Source organism: Odontesthes bonariensis, chromosome 8 (genome assembly GCF_027942865.1).
Source record: "Odontesthes bonariensis isolate fOdoBon6 chromosome 8, fOdoBon6.hap1, whole genome shotgun sequence".
In the NCBI taxonomy this organism is placed as follows: Eukaryota; Metazoa; Chordata; class Actinopteri; order Atheriniformes; family Atherinopsidae; genus Odontesthes; species Odontesthes bonariensis.
The window spans coordinates 30824086-30845738 of NC_134513.1; the positions used below are offsets into that span (position 1 = coordinate 30824086).

Genomic DNA, 21653 nt, shown 5'->3' on the forward strand with positions numbered 1-21653 from the left:
GGGTCGTTACAGTCACATGTATCACTGAACACCCACCAATCTGCATGTCGTTTGTCTTTATCACCTCCAAATTGTCTACCTGAGGGAGTTTTGTTCACAGAATCCAAGGTGAGAATGATTGTCAAACTGCCTCGGGAGGAGAGACAATGCTGCATTGTAGGTGCTGGGAAGGTGAAACCTGAGACCACCTCCTCTGTTCAACGATGTTTTTTCCAGTTTTACATAGATGGCTTCTTTGATTCCTCTCTCAAACTACCTGTCTTCTCTGTCTAGAATGTGGACATTACTGTTCAAAAGAGTGTCCCTTCTCCTTGAGATGAAGGTGCACTGCTGAGTCTTGACCGGAAGAGGTGGCTCTCCTGTGTTGTGCCATGCGCTGGTGGAGCTGTTGTTTGGTCTCTCCTATAAAGAGGTCTGCACAGTCTTTGCTGCACTGCATACACAACACCACCCAGTTTGTGTTTGGGTGTTTAATCCTTTGGGTGAAACAGTCTCTGTCTGAGGGTGTTCTTAGGTTTACTGAAATTAGTTGTATGAATTCAGGTCAATGAGGCCTACAAGGCATTAATACTTGAAAGAGACTTTAGGTAATATTTATGTATTACGGATTTAAAATAAACTAGGATGTTCTGGGTCAAAGTTACCAGAACACAGGCAGAGTTCAGTGTAAAATGAACAGAGCAGGAGCTTTAACCTCCTCTGCATCCCTGTGAGCAGGATGAAGGCGCCCTCTTGTGTTAGTTTTCAGATTTCAGCTTTGAACCTGCAGGGAGACATGAGAAAGCTTCACTGAGGCTTTGGCAGCTTCAACAACATGAGGAAAGAGAAGTTTAAATATGTGTAACATAACACTGTGTCAGTTTGTTCACAGGACTCACAACCTGCAACACTGATGCTGCTTTCAGGGAACTTCTTCCTGTTAATGTTTTTTTGTTTGTAAACTTTAACTTTATCAATAAGTGGCAGACCAAACAGCACAGTTACTTCTCCATCTGCAGCCACCAAAGCCAACTGAAACTGAGGAGTCAGCTGGAAACTCCACCTTACTGTTACCTGCTCCACCCAAACTCGTTCCTATGACGACCCTTAAGAGAACGAGAGTTCATGTTTCATTTCATGCACTTTAATGCATCAATCAGAAGATTTAGGTGAGCATATCAGCAGAAGATCATGATTTATAAATATCAACCTCTGCATCATCAACCTCAGATAATATAAATATAAATGAAAAGCATTAAAATAATCAGAAACATTTACATTTCCTGTACAGCTGCCTACTAAACGTATCTAACAATGTTGGTCTGATAGATGCAGAGAAAACAGATTTTCTTCATGTTCAACTTTCAGTGGAAGGGAAATGAATTCATCTTTCCCTTCAACAGAAAACAAATAAGAACAATTCAACAAACCGTTGAACAATCATGATTTAACTGCAGGATTGAGGTGAAACCAGCACTGTCCCTTTCAGTGAAGGAAACTTCCTTGTTCCCTCCCCAAACTGATCTGAAGGTGGGAGGATGTGTGAAACCATTGTGTGACAGAGGAGGAGCTCTTAAGTGAAGATCAGCAGATCAGCTGCAATAAAAGGAGGTGGAATTTGTTTTGTATCACAGCACAGACGGTGTTTCTGGTCTGAGAGTCACACACTGCTCTGGCAAATGGAGGAAATGACAAAGAAAAGGGTTAAACTGGACCTGGAAAACTTCTGTTGTTCGATCTGTCTGGATGTGCTGAAGGAGCCAGTGACTATTCCCTGTGGACACAGCTACTGCATGAACTGTATAAAAGGCTACTGGAATGGAGAGGATCAGAAGGGAATTCACAGCTGCCCTCAATGCATGAAAACTTTCACACTGAGGCCTGTCCTAGAGAAGAGCACCATGTTAGCTGATTTATTAGAAGAGCTGAAGAAGACTGGACTCCAAGCTGCTCCTGCTGATCACTGCTATGCTGGACCTGAAGATGTGGCCTGTGATTTCTGCTCTGGAAGAAAACTGAAAGCCATCAAGTCCTGTTTATTCTGTCTGGCCTCTTACTGTAAGAAACACCTTCAGCCACATTATTATGTGGCTCCATTCAAGAAACACAAGCTGGTGGAGCCCTCAAAGAGCCTCCAGGAGAACATCTGCTCTGATCACGATGAGGTGATGAACATGTTCTGCCGTACTGATCAGAAGTCCATCTGTTATCTCTGCCCTGTGGATGAACATAAAGGCCACGACACAGTGTCAGCTGCAGCAGAAAGGACTGAGAGGCAGAGAGAGCTGGAGGGGAGTCGGCAACAGATCCAGCAGAGAATCCAGGACAGAGAGAAAGATGTGAAGCTGCTTCAGCAGGAGGTGGAGGCCATCCATCAGTCTGCTGATAAAACAGTGGAGGACAGTGAGAAGATCTTCACTGAGCTGATCCGTCTCCTCCAGAAAAGAAGCTCTGATGTGAAGCAGCAGATCAGATCCCAGCAGGAAGCTGAAGGGAGTCGAGTCAAAGAGCTTCAGAAGAAGCTGGAGCAGGAGATCACTGAGCTGAAGAGGAAAGATGCTGAGCTGAAGCAGCTCTCACACACAGAGGATCACAGCCAGTTTCTTCACAGCTACCCCTCAGTGTCAGCACTCAGTGAGTCTACACACTCATCCAGCATCAATATCCGTCCTCTGAGGCACTTTGAGGATGTGACAGCAGCTGTGTCAGAGCTCAGAGATAAACTACAGGACATCCTGAGAGAGGAATGGACAAACATCTCACTGAGAGTCACTGAAGTGGATGTTTTACTGTCAGAACCAGAACCAAAGAGCAGAGCTGACTTCTTAAAATATTCATGTGAACTCACATTGGATCCAAACACAGCAAACACACGTCTGTTACTGTCAGAGGGGAACAGAAAAGTCACATTAATTAAACAACCTCAGTTGTATTCTAGTCATCCAGACAGATTCAGAGAATGGTTTCAGGTCTTGAGTAGAGAGAGTCTGACTGGACGTTGTTACTGGGAGGTGGAGATGAGAGGGGGAGGAGTTATTGTAGCAGTCGCATACAAGAACATCAGCAGAGCAGGAAGTGGGACTGAATGTGGATTTGGATTTAATGACAAATCTTGGGCATTGAGATGTTACCAAACCCATTGTGAATTTTGGTACAACAACATCTCAACCTCCATCTTTTGTCCTCAGGCCTCCAGAGTCGGAGTGTACCTGGATCACAGAGCAGGTATTCTGTCCTTCTACAGCGTCTCTGAAACCATGACTCTCCTCCACAGAGTCAAGACCACATTCATTGAGCCGCTCTGTGTTGGAGTTAGGATTTGGGGCTCTGGAGCCACAGCTGAGTTGTGTAAAGTGAAATAAATGTATTTAGTCAGCTCAGTGATGTCTTTGCGCTGCTGTTCTGCTGTTTATTGCTGCTTTTTCCTGTGTTTGTGCAGCCATGGAGGATATCACTGCTAATGATGAGTTTGATTCACAGAAATATTTCTCCACATGAAAAACTAAACTTCTCTGAGCTCTAAATATCAGTTGGATCCTTGTGTTGATGTGTCTGTATGTTGTTGTTTCTCTTCCACTTCATGAAGCCAAACAGAGAAATCAGCAGACTTTCCTTTATTACAGATTGTTTTCAGATCTCATCACTTTGTAAATGTGAAAATAATTCTGTAGTTAAACTTACTTTGATTTCTTTCAGTGATCAAATGTTTTTGCTGTTTTTTTAAATCAACCAAGAAATGAGGAAGTCTGTTATGAGTTGTTCTGAAACTGTCATTTCCAGGATTCAGGAGATCAGTTATCATGTTTAATGTGAGAGCAAATTAAAGTTTTTATAAGAAATACCATTTTATTGTTCTGACATTTATTCTTTAAAAGTGAGGAATTATTTGTAGATGACTCATTAGAAAACAGCAGGGACACTATAAACTAGAAAATTTCTGAATAAATTTTGATGGGTGAAATGGGAATACTGCCCGCTGAGAGACAGAGGCTGTCATGTTATAGTCATATTGTATTGGGAGCAGACTTAACACAGTGGCTGGCATAAACCTGTTATAACAGGTCAGCCATCTTGGCTGTGCCCTCAGAAGGAGAATCAGCTGTGTGATCAGTTGCTGTAAGTAAGTAAGTAAATGTTTATTTTTATAGCACACTTACAAGCGGCAGAGCCGCACCAAAGTGCTTTACAGTCAAAAAGTGCTAAAAATGCATGGAGGAAGAGAAAAAGAAACAAAAGAAAATATCAAATAATAGATAAAAAGGGCTAGAGAACAGTAACTGGTGGAGATTTAAAATAAGAAAAAGGAAAAGAAAAACGTTTAATAAGGCAACCAGGGGACACTATATACAAGTGTTTAAAAACAAGGGAGGACCCTAACCAAAGGCCAGTTTAAAAAGGTGGGTTTTTCTCAGGGATTTAAAACTATCTACCGAATCGGCTGCGCGGATGTGGAGGGGGAGACGGTTCCAGAGAGTGGGGGCCACTATGGCAAAGGCTCTGTCTCCTTTTGATTTTAGCCTGGACCTAGGCACTTCCAGAACCAGTTGGTCGGCTGAATGAAGTGCTCTAGGGGGGATGTGACGGTGGAGGAGGTCGGACAGATATGAGGGGGCCAAGCCATGGAGGGATTTGTGGACTATGAGTAGCAGTTTGAAATTGATACGGAAGTGAATAGGGAGCCAGTGGAGTGATGCAAGGACCGGGGTGATGTGTTCACGTTTTTTAGTGCGGGTGAGGAGACGGGCGGCAGAGTTTTGAACCAGCTGCAGACGGTGGATTTGGGATTTGTCAATGCCAGTGTAAAGGGCATTGCAGTAGTTCAGTTGGGAAGAGATGAAGGCATGGATGGTTCTCTCAAGAGCACTAAGGGGCAGGTATGCTTTGATCTTTGCTCGGGTTCTTAGATGGAAAAAGCTTTTCCTAACCACTGCACTAACCTGTTTATTGAATTTGAAGGCACTGTCGAAAATAACGCCCAGATTTCTGACAGAAGGCCTGATGTTCGAGGCGAGAGGGCCCAGGGCATCGGTGGAGAAAGCCGGGGGAGGATTGCCAAAGACAATAATCTCAGTCTTCTGCTCATTTAGGTTGAGGAAGTTGGCACTCATCCATGACTTGATGTCTGCCAGACAGTCAACTAAAGAATGGATCGCAGCCTGCCCATCAGCCTTTAGGGGGAGATATAGCTGAACGTCATCAGCAAAGCAGTGGAAGGAGATGTTATGTCTGATCAGGATTTCCCCTAAGGGTAGGATGTATAGCAGTAACAGGATGGGACCTAGTATGGAGCCTTGAGGGACCCCGCAGGTTAGGGGGGCAACAGAAGAGACATAGTCTCCGAGCTGGACAGAAAAGGTCCTGTTGGCCAGATACGACCACTGCATGAAAAGAGGGATTTGTGGATGTATGTGGCCCCTTACATGTCCGCATACGTTAAGCCCCTGCATTTGCGGTGGTAAAAGTGAAAACTTGGCCCAAGTTGTCGCAAATTGACCTGGCAACTGCTCCCCCATGCCCCCCTCCCCTCCCCTACTTAGGAGAGCCTTTAATATGTAAATGCCAGTGATCAGGTCAGGAGCTGCCACAGTCATTTTCAAGTGGGGTGGGGTGAGGTGAGGTGGGGGGTGGGCAGGCCTGTTTCTACACGTTCATCACCATCACCTCCAACTCCAGCCAAGTTTGTTGCTGTGTTGTCTTGAAAAAGAAGAGGTGCACGCTGTCTGCTGGTGACAGGTGATGCATATCTGTTTTTTTTTTCTCCCAAACACCTCTTTTGTAATACCGCTTTTTGTGGGCAAAATTCAAGGATTCAAGGATTCAAAGGTTTATTGTCATATGTGCAGTTAGAAACGTGTTTCCCTGAACAATGATATTCTTTTCTTTGTTGCCCACACTGGATGTCCAAATGTATAATAATAAAGATAAGATAAAGATAAAATAAGCATGCAACAGCAATATTCTAAAAGGCTTCTTAAATAAAATAGAAATATAGAAATAAAACTATAGAAATCTGGCCTGTATACATAATGTGCAGTAGTGCGCTCAGTGTTTTATTGTGTATGGCTTAATTCGGTGTCACAATGGTCACAATATTGCCGAGGTCTTTTCTTTGTCCTTGCAGAGTCCATTTTTGTGTCAAAACAGTGCAAATTGCCAGCTGTGGTCAGACAACATTAAATAGCAAAAGGACGGGAGGTTGTCTCGCGAGTATTCCGTGTAATGACGTGTACGCATATGATTGGTGGAGCTTAACTTAATTGTGTCCATCACGTGAAAACCAGTGTGAGTTGCTTTATTTAAAAAAATGAATTTCGTGTTTTCAATTTATAGGAAGCAGTTCGCCGCCTGCATAACTCACCGTGGCATTATAATCCAGGTCAAGGGTAAGAATAAGTGAATGTTCTCCCAATATCTAGTTGAGTTGGACCCGATGTTACGTTACGTCAATGCAGTTTTTTTTTAATTAACCATAGGACTATTGTTTTTACAGGCTACTGTCACCTCACAATATGGATGTAACGAGTCGCTTGAAGGAGGCGGTGTCAAACAGTCCGAACTTCAGAGAGGCAGACGGGGACACTATCGAGGGTGAGCGGCGCTGACTTTTACCACGGCTGGCACTGATACTTTTAAGCACTGGTCATTTTATTCATTCCTCTTGTTTGTTTTTTTTAGCTGCGTGACGGACCTGTGTGCTGTGCTACAGGCGCGTCTTGAAGCCAACCCGAAATACTCACAGTCTCACCACAGAAGAGTGAAAGAGAGTAAGAACATATACGCTGTCAATATGACTTTCGTTACTTTATAGACAAGTTGTCAATATGCTGTGCATGGATAGACTATGTTTTGATTATTTATTGGTTATTCCAACAGCTCCCAGAAGCCAGCTTCTGATCCAGGATGAGGACGTCTGACAACTCCGCAGACTCTGCAGGGACCGGAGTAATGCGAAGAATGCGGATTCCAAACGGCGGCGTTTAGGCTTATTGTGTATATTGTAGGCTACAGCAGTGTGTGTGTATAGTTTTCAATTCTTTATTATCAACATGGTTCTTATTACAATGTAAGCTATGTACATTGTGTGGTGTGGCAATAAAAGCGCTTTAAAAAAGAAAAGTTTCCTGTTTCATTTCCTCAATAGATTCACGTCATTCATGCCTGCATTCATAGCCTAGTCATAGTGCAGCTTATAAGAATGACGTGAATATATGAAGTACACAAACATCCCAGGAATATTAGTAATCATAATCACAATTATTAATCATAATTGCTGAGTGATATGCCCATATAAAGTATGCATATATTAACCTTATTGGTCAATGGGCGGTCAGCTTTACAGGAGCTTTTTTATGTAATCACGTGCCTTTTTCGTCCAATACCAGCGAGGCCAGTGAGAGGTCCAGGCACTCACACAGCGGGGTGCTAATGGCCCAGTGATTAGCACCCCGCTGTGTGAGCCCGCCGCGAGTCGGGTTCGTTTCCGACGATTTTCTCGCTCAACAAACTTAAAGTTTGTCTGCCTGCAAGCGCCCAGGTGCGTCCGAAAATTAGGCAAATTCGCGGATGTTCACTGCCGTCCACAGTGACACAAATCCCTCTTTTCGTGCAGTGGACTGTAAGAGTTTCAGGGCTGTACCTTTGATGCCTATACGGTGCTCAAGCCGAGACAGCAAGATCCTGTGATCCACCGTGTCAAAGGCGGCTGTAAGGTCTAGCAGCACAAGTATCACAGGGCAACCTGCGTCAGCAGCTAGGAGCAGGTCATTTAGCACTCTCAGGAGAGCAGTCTCTGTGCTGTGGGCTGTTCTGAAACCAGACTGGAATTTCTCGAAGATGGAGTTTGTGGTTAGGAAGGCTTGCAACTGGACATAAACTACACGCTCGAGGGGGGGAGGTAGAGGTGTCAGAAGGCCTCAGTGCTGCAATCTTGTCAATGAAGAATTTTTGAAAGCTATCACAGAGGGCGGGTGAGGGCACAACAGGGGAAGCATTACGGGGATTAATGAGAGAATTTAAAGTATTGAAAAGAACCTGGGGTTTGTGACTGCTGTTGGAAACCAGGGTGGAGAAGTACTGGGATTTGGCGGTTTTGACGCATTGGTGGTAATCCGCCAAGCAGCTACGGAGGATTTGGAGGGACACGTGGAGGCGGTCCTTTTTCCATTTGCGCTCAGCCTGTCTACACGCGCGTCTAAGGTCACGCGTTTCATCGTTGAGCCAAGGTGTAGGCTGTGCTTTTGTGCGTTTGGGCTTGAGAGGGGCGATGGAATCCAGAATGCCAGTGCAGGCTGATGAGAACATGGAGAGGAGCCGAGACGAGTTTAGCATGCGCGAGACCCGTTTGGAACTACTAGGGGAAATACCTGAATGTGGGACTGACACAGTGAACAGAATTGGGGAATGATCAGAGAAAGACATTGCACAGATTTCGCTTATGTTGACAGAAACACCATAGGATAGCACAAGATCCAGAGTGTGACCCTTTTCATGTGTTGGGCCGGTGACAGCTTGGTTAAGACTAAAAGAGTCGAGGAGGTTCAGAAAGTCCCGGGACAGAGGATGCGACTCACAACAAACATGAACATTAAAATCACCACATATTGTTATGTGATCATATTTTACCATAAGCCCAGACAGAAAGTCAGCAAAGTCATGGATGAAGTCTTTGTTGAATTTAGGAGGGCGATATACAACTGCACACAAAATGGGGAAAGATAAAATTATTTCAAACAGCTGCAGCTCAAAGCTAGCAAAGCCAGCGTGTGGAATCTGCCGACAGTGAAAAGGCCATTTGTAAACAGAGGCGACACCTCCGCCTCGTCCAGTAGTGCGGGGGGAATTGAAGAAGTTGCAGTCCGGTGGACAGAGTTCAGAGAACGGCAAGTTTTCACCGGTAGAGACCCAGGTCTCACACAGAAACAGAAAGTCCAGTTCCCGAGAGATAAAAAAGTCGTTGAGCATGAAAGTTTTGTTCGCCAGGGACCGCACGTTTAACAGGGCCATCTGGAGGGTTAGCTCGCCGCTAGCCGACGGTCCAGTGCGCTTCAGCGGGCGAAGGCTAGAGAGATCTGCGCCACGGCTGCACCTACGCATGGAACGCCAGCGAGTGGGGATTTGAGGACGATGTGGTACAGACAGCGCTGTCGGGACGGCTTGCAGGGCAGGGAACAACAGCGGACGAGGCAATATACCAGCATCACAGTCAGGGAAGGCTTCAACAGGAGTAGCAGGCGAGACAGGACGGAGCCATCGCTCTAGACGCCGGGCAGCAGTTCGGCCTGGGAGCAGATGGAGCTTGAGTTTCACCAGCAGGCCTCCTCTCCTACCACGTCTCCTGGAGCGCTTCTTCCGTGGTCGGGCTGCGGGCGAACGACGCAGGTAAGCTGGGATACCTGTCAGTACTGGAGGGGGTGGTGTAATCCAATTTCCTGGTTTGGATCTTGCTGTTGAAGCCTCACGGAGAATTTGGTCGCGGATGTAAAGCAAGGCTTGATGGTCGTAGTGGAGTAGAGCAGACACATCCAAAAAAAAGGCGACGATCAGGGCTGCAGCAAACGTCAAACAGAGCGCCCGAGGTAGACGAATCGCCAAACAAACTGGCGCCATCACACACTCATGCACGCGCAGACAGAAAACATGTTAGGTCTTGTAGCTGTGCAGACAGCTGAGTGGGTAAGAGGAGAGGAGCGCACACAATATGGCTCCAACTGACAGGGAGACATTGGTGTTCAATACTGAAATGTGTGCCTCGAACAAACAGTCGCTGTTCAAAAAGGATGAGTCATATTATAAAAATGCTTGAACCGTGAGTGCCAGAAGGGACGGCAGAAGCCACTGGTATAAGTTGTATTCTGCTCCTATGTACGGTATTGTTTTATTGCCAGTTTTAACATCAGCCTTCACATTAATTTGATGAGATGAGGTGATCTGGCTATAATGGCTGTCAATGGCAGCCCGAGTGGTCGTTCTCTCCGCTCAGAGGTCATTTGAGAGAAAACCGTGAGGTCAAGCACAATGACAGGTATATTGGGTGAAAGAAGACAAAAATACCTACATTGTGAAGTATAATTTGTCTAGGTGCAGCAGACATTTTGGATGTGAGAGAAGTTTATTTAAGTTTATTCGGTATTAATTTCGAGCTCATCAAGATAGAGTGTGAGCCCCCAGGACAGCAGAATGAGAGGAGTCCTGATTTTTCCTAAAACTTAAACTGCCATTATGTCAAAGCTATAAAATATATCAACAAACCATTTAGTTCAGTTAAAGCCGGGCCTTTCCTGTCCTGTTTAAACTTTGAATGATGTCTCTATGATGAACTACGGCTGAGTTGTGAGGCCTCCAAATAGGGCTACTTTTTACCCATTATTCTAATGCATTTCCAAAGGGGTAAAATTCACAGTATTTCCCAATTTTAAGGGAATCTGTTTGAGTAATGAGAGAGGAAAAGTCATAGCACACGAGTCCCTATCGGTGGACACGTGGGGATATGCGTTTTATCCCGGTCGGACCATCTGTGAGGGACTAGATCCTTGCCGAAATTCGTGATGGAAACGGGAGAATAATAAGTATGCACAATAGTAATATGTGTGCCTTGATGACTTTGGCATTGGCACCCATGATAATTGTGTTTATTTTCACTGAGGCTTGTGTAAACCACAGACTGTATATAGTTTAAACTGTGTTTTCATGACTGAGCTGATCTCATTCATCTGATGACACTCCTTAATTGTCACTGTTGAAAATGAGATTAAAATCCCTCAAATTATTTATAGTTTAGATAGAAAATGTTAGATTGTTAGAAATGGTTGTTTTGAATGTTCCTTGTGAGGATGTAGAGTCATTGCTGTGGTGAAGGAGTTTGTCCAAGTTTGGGCTTGAGTTAATGTTTGAAAACATGGGCGATGGATGGTAACATTCCTGTCCTTTTGTCTTTCAAATCAGTGCAACTGATTCAGGTCTTTGGCTGCATGGATGTGATTATCATGCAGGAGTCTTTAGGTCGGTTTGTGATCTGTCTGAAGCCTCAGTTGAAAGAAACAGTCGTTAGCAGAGATGTTTCTCAGAGTACAGCTGTTTATCTTCTGTCACCACCTGGAACCTCCACTTTTTGTCTTCTACACCTTTTTCTGTCCCAACACAGGTTACATTTCAAACCTTAACCATCTGAGCAGTGAAACATCTTCTGCTTCAGATACTGATCACAGATAGAAGTTCTGAAAGGATATCCCACTCCTCCATTATAAATATACTGAAATTCCTGCAGTGGTTTAGAGTTCAGGTTTTTTTGGCATCAGATGGACTGTGATGTTGTCAGAGTATAGTCACATTATTAGAGGTGAATATATTAAAGCCACTTTTTTCACCCACATTCATCCCTCTGTCCAGATAAAAAATATTCTTTTCCCCACCTAATAACTAAGCTCATCAGAGGTAGTCATCAGAGGTAAATCTAATCCTGCCTCCTCCGTTTGAATGCCCTCACCAACCAACCAGGATGTACATAGACTTAGCTGCATATCAGCATGATTCTAAAATAAAGACTTTATCAGCACCTCAGACTGCCGCCTAATGTGAAATGTTATATGAGCAACACAGAAATCACTGATCACACTGATCTGGGGTCCGTTTCACAAAGCAGGTTCAACCAACTCTGAGTCTATTCCTGATCTCTGAGTTGATCTACTCTGAGATAGAAAACCCTGAGTTTTCGGTTCCAGAAACGCTGATTTGAGTGAGTTTAATCAACTCTGAGTAGGTTCACCTTGAGTTTAGCGCGTGCACCACAACTTTAAAAAGCCAGCATCAATGGAGCCCCGATTCGACGAGTCACCTTGGCAACGGGGAAGAGGAGGGGCTACGTTTTTCACCAACCTCGAATTGGAAATCTTAATGCGCTCATACGGCGAGTTTCAATACCTTTTTTAGAAATAAGTGCAACACCGTTGCAGCAGCAAAAGTGTAAGTTTAAATGTAGTCCTTTGCAATCACAATAATATTACAGGGAAACTGCTTGAATGGTAGCCCATTCATTTATTTCATTTAGGTGCAATCCCGCGGGGGAGAAGCGCACTTGGCACCAGTTTAAGATGAAATATAAAAACATTGTTCAAACAGGTGAGACCTCGGCATGGAGGTACCTCATCTTGATCATGTTTTACACTGTAAAATAAATATTAAGTGGCTATTTGACTGTGCAGTTATTTTATTCCCAACATAATGCTGTTTTCACACACATAAACTATGTCTTCTCATCTATATCATCCATCCATCCATTTTTTATACCGCTGAATCCGTCAGTCGGGTCGCGGGGGGGCTGGAGCCTATCCCAGCGGTCAATGGGCAAGAGGCGGTACACCCTGGACAGGCCGCCAGGCCATCACAGGGCCACATAGAGACAAACGAGACAAACAACCATGCACACTCACACTCACTCCTAAGGACAATTTAGAGTCATCATCTATATCATGTTCTATTAAATAATTAAGCCCATTTAAACTAACGCAGTCTGAGCCAACAGAAAGAAGGCAGATGCCCGTAAAACGGGTGCTGCCCAGCACCACCACCTCTTAACGGGAGGCCAGTGGCTGAGGGAATCCCTGGGGGGAATCCACCCCCAAGACACGAGTGCCTTTATAAAATATAATAGGCCTATATATGTCTTTTTTAAGCCTATTCATACAAATATTTATTTGTCTTTTATGTCTTTTTTTTTTTTTGTCCCAACACATTCTGATGGTGCCGCTCAAAAAGATAATTGTCTGTAAATGCAAAAATCTATGCGCGGTCTGATAACCCTCTCCGACGAATATTTATTTCTCTGCGCAATAATGCTGCACATTCATCCACGGGATCGTTGCCAAAAGGACATGCCATGTTCGTGAAAAAAGTAATCTCCTACTGTGCCTAAAGGACTTCTAGAAGTAGAAGAACTCGCTCTGCTGACTGAATGAATGAGGAAATCAAATGTCGTGTGTGGCTGAAAGAGGGCGGAGACAGAAAGAAACTCGAGGTTTCTTGAATAAAACCTGGTCCCGACCAGGTTAGGTTCAGAGAGTCTGTTAACAGACCGAGAGGTTAAGTTACCTCTCTTTGTGAAACAGGCTAGAGTTATCCCTCTTTCTCGGGGTTGAGTTACCTCCCTTTGTGAAACGGAAAACTCAGGGTTTCCCTCATTTCAGGGTTAACCAACTCAGAGTTTTCACTAAACCTGCTACGTGAAACGGACCTCTGCTCACCTGGGTTTTCTCTCTTCTGAACGAATGTTTGCTGTGAAGGTTTTTGTTGTTTCCTGCCAACTGAAAAAAGCTGGAAAAGAAGTAATTCTGCTGTTTTAATTCTGTTCAGTGACTATCAAGCCCTAAAGTAGTCACAGAGAGGGGAACAGGGCTCTGCCTGACTCGTTGAATCCAAGGAGGAAACTTGAAGCTGTCCTGCAATTGAAGATGTTTTATTTCCTTTACAATAAAGCATATGCGCTAACACACATTTTATTGTTGAGTTACTTGCTGCACTTGACTATGTTGGAAAGAGTTTAGCAGTTTAGCAATTTAGCGATTTAGCGGTCAACAAAAATGTCAGCACCCTGCCTTCTCTCTCCCTGTCTCAAACAAACCACATATATCACAGATAGATGCAGGTGATATTCATTAGGCAATCACTCAGCCCCAGTGACACACCCACAGCCACACACACATGCATAGCTCCGCCCACACACACACCTATTACCCCCAGTGACAAGTGAGAAACATATCCCTGCCTCTACAAATGCGTTTGTATTTTCCATGCAGCTAAATTTATCTGTCCCTTCAGGTTTATTCCATTGTCAACCCTTCCGCAGTCCGCCTCAAGCTCCCAGCCTCCATCCACCCCACTTTTTACGTCTCTCTAATTAAACCTCTATCTTCCAGTCCGCTCTGCTCCATTTATGTCGAGTGCAAATTAGGATCCAAAGCAGCAACATGTTTGATTTATGTGCATGAACTAATTCCATTTTTTCTGGTGAACCTCATCAAATTTATCTGAAGTTCTGTGAAGAAAGAAACTTAAGAGGAACTGGAGTTTTAATATCATGATTCATTGTTAAACTGAAGCTAAATTTCTCTACAAATGGATTAAAGGAAGAATCAACCTGTATTTTAACTATGAAGACTGGTGTAAATAAAGGTTTGTGGTGTGTGAGGGATGGTCGCCTTCAAACAGCCGATGTGCAGATGGTACAGGAAGAACTTTGCTGACACAGACTTCGTCAAAAACAGAAACCTTTCATTGCCAACCAGGTCTGTTTCAGAATTACAGGTTGATTCATCAAATCTGGAGAGATCTTCAAAGCCCCAAAGTCCAATGCAATCTCTCTCGCACTGTGGGTGCTTCTCCAGTTAAGTAAGGTAAAAAATTTCCCATATTTGGTAACCCTGTTGATGCTGCATGTTCCTGTCTACGGGCACCTGGCCATAAGATAAGGTATACTGGTGAGCCTTCCTTGGACGCATTAACTGAAGAGTGTGTTCTTCTCAAAATGTTTTATGTTTGACTATCTGTGTCTCTTATCTTGAGACACACTGGCTGTGTTCGAAACCGCCTACTTCTCCTACTATTCCTACTAGTCATACTTTTTTAAGTTCCCGGATGTATACTAGATGCATACTAGATTCGCCGAAATGTTGAGTATTCATCATGAGGTTAGTTGTCATACTCAAACTACCCAAGATGCAACGTAACGTGACGTCGCCCATCGTCATTTCCTTGCCGCGAACAGGAAAGAAGGAGACGCAGCAATACAAATGTGAGTAAATTGTGAAATATTTTAGTAACTTGGCGGTTTGCATGTGGTAGACATGTCAGATGAAGATGTATATACGTGTCCATCAGCTGTTGTGATCGTTACATGTACCGTTACGTTATGTTATCGCTCCTGCAAGTTAGTGTTAGCCCATTTAATGCCACATAACGTCGGCAGTAGAAACTGCGTAATCAGCTAATATGATACAGTTAGTTAAGAATGAGGAGTTGTGATTGATCAAAAATGGCTATTAACTGGTTAACGTTGAACCTAAATCCCAAGTTAGGTCGCATATCTCACCGTTATTGGTGTGTTTGTTCTTTGAAGGGACTGATGAAGATACGGAGCGCCTCATCAGGTGGAGGGGAGCGAACGAGGCGCTCTTTACTGGCAGGCGCAATGCTGCAGTGCGAGGATTTCAGTAAGATATTTATTTCCTCTAAATGACCATAATATATTTTCAAATAGCCCGTCCTGGGTGAGGTTTTTTTTCCCCATTAAAGGACTTTTCTGGGGAGTTTTTCCTGAGTGGATATGAGGGTTGAAGGCATGATGCTGTGTAAAGGCTAAAATTGTGTATCCTCAATTTCATGCTTGTGCAGAACATTCATCCACGACCAAGGGCTGGAAGGCAAGGTGGATACTGGCTTTGTCAAAAAGAAATGGGAGAACTTAAAACATAAATACAAAGTGAGTTGAATAATAAAAGCACTACAATGTCAATGTAAACAACTTGATGATATGATTGTGATGACCATTTGACCAGTGCTGAAAAATTAAGGTTTTGAATGATTGAGAACTGTTGTGCTTGGTGTATGTGTTTTGTAGGAACTGAAGGCACCCCGCACGGTTGTGAGCATGGAGGGGGGAGAGGCCAGCGCTGCCAGTTGGAAGTGGTTTGGTGCCATGGATGAGGTGTTGGGGGACAGACCGTCAATACAAGGTAGTATAGCGGCAGTATAGCGATCTCTACTGGTCAACCTGAAATTCTACACTGTCGTAAAAATGCCCACCTTCCTCCCCCTCATCCCCCCCCCCCCCAAGCGCAATGAATGTATGAGACCTCTGACCTATTCGTGCGACCTGGCAGATAAACGACAGCGACCATGTCTTCTGTACATTGTCCGTTTTTCCTATGATAATTTGGTTGTTTTGCATGTTTGTATTATACACATCCATTAACTAAACATTGTGGCGAATGCTGCCGTTGTGTTATTTAGTCAGTGCAGTTAGGTCATCTGATTCACAAGTGTAGACTGCCCACGTAAGATACTATAATCAGAGATTTTCTAAAGAGAGAACTCAAGATAATATGCTATAATACTGTTGCTGGAGGAAGTGGCCGGGGACAGGGACGTCTGGGTTTCTCTGCTCAAGCTGCTACCCCCGCAACAAGATCCCCGGAGAAGCGGAAGATGATGGATGGATGGATGGATGGATGGATGGATGGATGGATGGATGGATGGATGGATGGATGGATGGATGGACTGTTGCTGATCTTGAATGGGATTCTTCCCTCATCATGGTGTATTCGTGGAGTGATTCCTTTCTATTAGCAGACACTTACAAAAGTTACATCTTAGACAGATGCGCGCAGGCACTACCAACATACACGCCGCAATAAACGCAGACTAGCTCTACACTATTCCGATTACAATCATAATCCAAACAAATTCATCCATTTTCATGTGTAGATAACAATTCTTGCTCGGATCAAAACGCTATTCTTATTCTAATCAGGTCAGTCCGTGTATTTCTGAAGCTAGGCTACGTCTCGAACTCAAGAGGAATTAGAGCACCATCATCAGAAGGGCCAGGCTAACCTGTCTCTTTACGATCTAAAACGCAGATCACTATGGTAGATGAACAAGATCACGCTTGGAGAAATTTCACAAAGATGGGAATTGGCTCTATATGAACGAATTGGATTATTTTATGAATTATGATTATTATTAATTAATTGAATTCCAATTGGCTTGAATTGGACTTACTATCTAAGTGCCTTGAGATGACATTTGTTGTATTTGGCGCTATATAAATAAAAATGAATTGAATTGAATTGAAGTACCAAAATCGAACGTTTCATATTCAGTCTGTGAAAGATAGAATATGAAACGCTTGGTGTTGGCTCTTCAACGCAAGTGAACACATAGCCTACAACTACAACTAGCATACAGTACCTAGCTAAGTGCTGTAAACACAAACGACTCTTCTCGCGCATCGCAAGACTTCAGAAGGGTCGCTCCTGCCGAAGTTACATATGGGATTCTCAGCATACAGACCCCTGTTGGGAGCGAGACAGGCTTCATTCGCTTACTATTGACTTGTTTAACCTTTGGTAAACTCCTGAAGGCTATAATTTTAGGTGAAAATGCTACCTCGTGCCCCTTTAAGGTCTTAAAATGTCTTAAATTTCGCCGATTTTCGAAGAGTGGCATTAAATTTCATCTGGGCGGAATGAAAGAAAGATATGTCTGGAGAGACGATTTTCTATCGCTCTGTGCACAATATGGCGACCGTTGACGTTCGAACTTTTGTGTGCGCCAGTACTTCCGGTGATTTGACAGCTAGTGCATCAGATTAGGGCCAGTGGCCGTAAACAAAGGTTAACTTATAGCCTAGAAGAAAGATGATAATATAACGTAGCTAAAAATACTAGCTTTCTTCAGTAGCCTAATGCTTACCGATTTAGCAAGCCTAGCAGCCTAGTTGCTAATGCTAGCCACAGTAACGTTACCAACCATACCCGACGTCAAGGAGTTGGCTGAGCAGGGGCAAGATTATGGAGGGGCTGGCAGAGTTAACTTCATAATGGGTGAGTGCAGGTTTCATTCACTTGTTTTCATTCTTTCACAGGATTGATTCACTTCATTGGTTTATCCGATTGCTGGCCGTCGAGCCATTATGTGTCTGGGTTTGTGTAGGTTACTGATCATGGTTGTTAGCAATCGATAGTCAGGTTGTGTGATGTGTATTTTTTCTGTGGGTACGTGCCATTGACTATATGAGCGGTCTGTGCTCGTTTTTTTTTTTTATTTAATTAGATTGAAGATACTTTATTAATCCCGAAGGAAATTAAATTTTGTCGTTTGGTTTATGCAATGCAAAGTCACTGTCCATAGTCTGTGCTTCGCGTGAGTTGTCCAAAGTTCTGGTTTAAGTTAACTTGGGTAGTAAAATCGTTTTGCTAGTTATAAAGGCACAGTAGACATAACTCGAAAATTAGGTTCAATTATGAATTTATTTTGCTCAGAGCCTCAGACAAACAGACAGACAAATGGCAGCAGTTTGTTTACACACTGTTTGTATGTTATTTACAGCAGTATTGTTGTATTATTGAGAAGGCAGTTGCCTGACATGCACTTTATGTTTGTAAATATGCACTGACTGTTTGCACTGTTGCTAAAATACAATGTGCTTTGTTAAACCGAACAGCCTAGAGTGTAGTTTTTATATATATTTTTGCCGTGGTAATGGTCTTAAGTTTTATTCTTAGAGGTCTTAAAAAGGTCTTAAAAGTCATTAAATTTGTTGATAAAAAATGTGCAGATGATTTTTACAGACAATTGCTTAATTATATGATGCTGTGAAGTAACTATATTGTTTAAAATGGGATGTATTTCACTTATTAATTTATTAATTATTTATTTAACTTATTAAACTTTATGAAATAAATCAATTCACAACTTTGTTGCTCAATGATGCCCATTTTTCACTCCAATTTTCAGGTAGTAGGGTATGTTATATTGCGTTCCATTAGCTAGCTCTCTTTAGATTTATAGGGAAACAAAGTAAACTTACATCTGAGAGCAATCCCCAGTCGATTGCGAGCATGTTGTACCGAAGACGGCGGGCCGATTTTCGTCTCAGAGCTGACAAAACTCTCCGGTAAGGCATTTCAACGGTCAAATTCCGTTAACGGGACGAGAGCAGTCAAAACGGCATAACCGGAAGCTTTAGTAGCGCCGAATTCGTGGGAACAAAATTGTAAATAGCCGGTATTTAGTCAGATTTTCAACACCTTGGGGGTCTAAACGACTACTTTCTCGCCTGAAAATGTTATATATTTACAGAGTTTATAGCTTAAAGGCCAACTTCCACTAAAAAACGGTTTTACTCGCTCCTTCTGAAAAAGGGAGGGTCACCATACACATACCAGGCTTCCAAGTGTTGCGTCACCTCCACAGGCTGTTTTCCCGAATTTACATAAACAATGCAGAGCCAGGAGCGAATCAGAAAAAGCCTGTACATTCTACGTCACAGTGAAAAAAGGCGTTGCCCACTTGGGATTATGCCCGCCCATGGAAACCCGCCCCCCTCGGACGGAATGGATAAGTACAGGTACTAGTGAAGACACGCGACTTGATACCTGCGGAGTTGAGAAGCTAATCAGCTAAATTTTTATTAGCATGGCGGAACATACTCGTACGTGTGCGATCTGTGGCAATAAGGCATCGTCGATGCATATGTTGCCCAAGAATGAGGATGATAGGAAGAGATGGCTGGAGTTCATCTACGGAACATCACAACAAATTAAGTTTAACAAGACACTAGTGTTGTGCTCCACACATTTCCTGGACAGCAACTTCAAAAACTTGGGCGAGTACAACAGGAGTTTTGCTACAAAGCTGTTTCTACGACCTGAGTCTATACCATCACGAAGAACAGGCACTAGCCAACAGGCGGTAAGTCGTTGATTGTTAACTTTTGCATCCAAGTTTTTGTTACAAACACAGCATGTTAATTTAATTCCGTGGCAGCCTGTGTTATGGGTACAGAGGTCCGTTTGACGAAGCAGGTTTAGTGAAAACTCTGAGTAGATTAACCCTGAAATGAGGGAAACTCTGAGTTTTCCGTTTCACAAAGGGAGGTAACTCAACCCCGAGAAAAAGGGGTAACTCTAAGCCTGTTTCACAAAGAGAGGTAACTTAACCACTCGGTCAGTTACCGTAGTAAGCAAGCTTTGAGCCACAGATGCGAAAGTCTACATACCTGGGGAATCTCCCGGCAGCAAACGTTCTCTTCTTCCGTGGACATTTTTTCACAGTTCCCGCAAGTGCAACTAACAAACATTACTCGTATTAGACCATTTATATCTCATATTGGATATACTATTACCGAATGATCATTCTGTGTTTGTAAGTGAACTGTTATCTGATATTCAATGTGTAGATTGGCATGCTAGTTTAGCTGAGGAATTTAGCAGGAAGATGAGCCTTTCTGGCAAAGTAGGCTAATAAAATCAACAAACTGAAAGATTGCAAAGACTAACAGCGTAAAGTATCAGTCCTCGGTCAAAACATTTGTCTATTATTATTTAAAAAGCAGCAATTGTTAAAACGCTAAGCATAACGATGGACAATGTCATACTCCCGTTTTGATTCTGGCTTGTGCCCTGTTTTGGTTGTTTTCTTTGTTTGTTTCTGGGTTTCTTTTTCCCTTCTCTCTTCTGCCTGCAGAGGGTGTGCATGTGGGAGGCAGAGCTGACATGCCTGTTTGGAGCTTCACGAGGCACACCTGTTCCTGATCGGCGCAATCAACAACCCTTCTTAAGGAGTTTCTGGTCGACGCGCCGATGCTGGATTATTCACCTACCTATGGTAGAAGTTCGTTGAGCAATGCGTGTGTCCTCGAGTACCATTTGGTCAAATTGAACTGTATTCTCTTTCTCCTCAGCACGGCTGCCTCGTGAAGACTGCCTGGGCCTGCTCTGCTCCTTCCACGCCTCTGCTCCAACACCCAGCCTAAGCTCTACCCTTTTTGTAGAGTCTCTTTTGGTTAAAATCTTGGACTAAAATAAATCCTTTTATTTTTTCCCACTTCGGCTCTGTGCGTCCCTTGGGTCCACATATAACCACCCGTGACAGAATAATCCAGCCCCCAGCCAACATGGATCCAGCCAGCACCGAGTGGATTACATCAACTCTAAAGCACCATGGAATTCTTGTGGGCCAGCACGAGACTGCCCTCAAAGAGATCTGCTCCCAGATGACCATCATCACTTAAATCGCCTGATCAAACTGTCATCTACAGCTACTGCACACTCACCGGTAACCGATGACCAATCGCACCCGGCTGATTCACCTGCTGCGGCTGTGGCTCTGGGTCCTGGGGTCAGCTCTGCGTCACCCCCTCGCGAACCCAACATCCCACCTCCCGATCGTTATTCAGGTACCCCTAATCAGTGCAGTCAGTTTTTGTTCCATTGCTCACTTGTGTTTGATCAGCAACCTAGTTCATTTGCTTCTGAACGATCACGCATAGCATATATCATTAGTCTCCTTACCGGCAAGGCAGCTGCCTGGGCCCTAGCTATTCGAGATCAGACAGTCAAATTCTCCAGTTTTGATAGATTTGTCACTGAATTTCGCAAGATTTTTGATCATCCCAATAGGGGGAAGGAATTAGATTGTCAACTCCTTAACATCCGTCAGGGTTCTTCTTCTGCAGCCACATACGCGGTTGACTTCCGTATCCTCGCAGCTGAGGGTGGGTGGAATGAGCGAGCCCTTCAGGGAGTTTTCACCCGGGGGCTAAGTGACCCCATTAAGGATGAATTAGCCGCTAGAGATGAGACCACATCATTAGATGAACTCATTTCCCTCGCTATTCGTTTAGACAACAGGCTTAGGGAGAGACGCAGAGAGAAGGGTGCTGACACAGTTGCTGTCCCGACCCGGGGCTCAGCTTGCCCATCATCCACGGGTCTGCTGTTACCTACCTCCCCCTCCTCTGTTTCCTGCTCGGTTCCTTCGTCTTTCACGGCCTCCTCGACACCTGAGCCGATGCAGCTGGGACATAGACGCCTGCCAGTCGCAGAGAGGAGCCGACGCCACGCCCACAACCTATGCGGTTACTGCGGTCAGCCAGATCATCGCCTGTCCCACTGTCCACT

General features: G+C 43.9%; 1 protein-coding gene and 1 long non-coding RNA gene across 2 annotated transcripts; both read left to right on the forward strand.

Annotated features, from left to right (window-relative positions):
• Positions 1-1667: 1667 nt before the first annotated feature.
• LOC142385866 (tripartite motif-containing protein 16-like) lies at positions 1668-3341 on the forward strand. The gene has a single exon (XM_075472562.1). It carries the CDS (start codon positions 1668-1670, stop codon positions 3339-3341), a length of 1674 nt encoding a protein of 557 aa, XP_075328677.1.
• A 3186-nt stretch (positions 3342-6527) lies between these two features.
• Positions 6528-6990, forward strand: LOC142385867 (uncharacterized). The gene is made up of 3 exons (XR_012770254.1): positions 6528-6567; positions 6655-6743; positions 6853-6990. It is a non-coding gene; the product is annotated as an uncharacterized LOC142385867 (long non-coding RNA).
• Positions 6991-21653: the final 14663 nt, after the last annotated feature.

Coding starts and splice junctions, on each gene's coding strand:
- LOC142385866 (XM_075472562.1), top strand. CDS start 1,668: ATGACAAAGAAAAGGGTTAAACTGGACCTGGAAAACTTCTGTTGTTCG.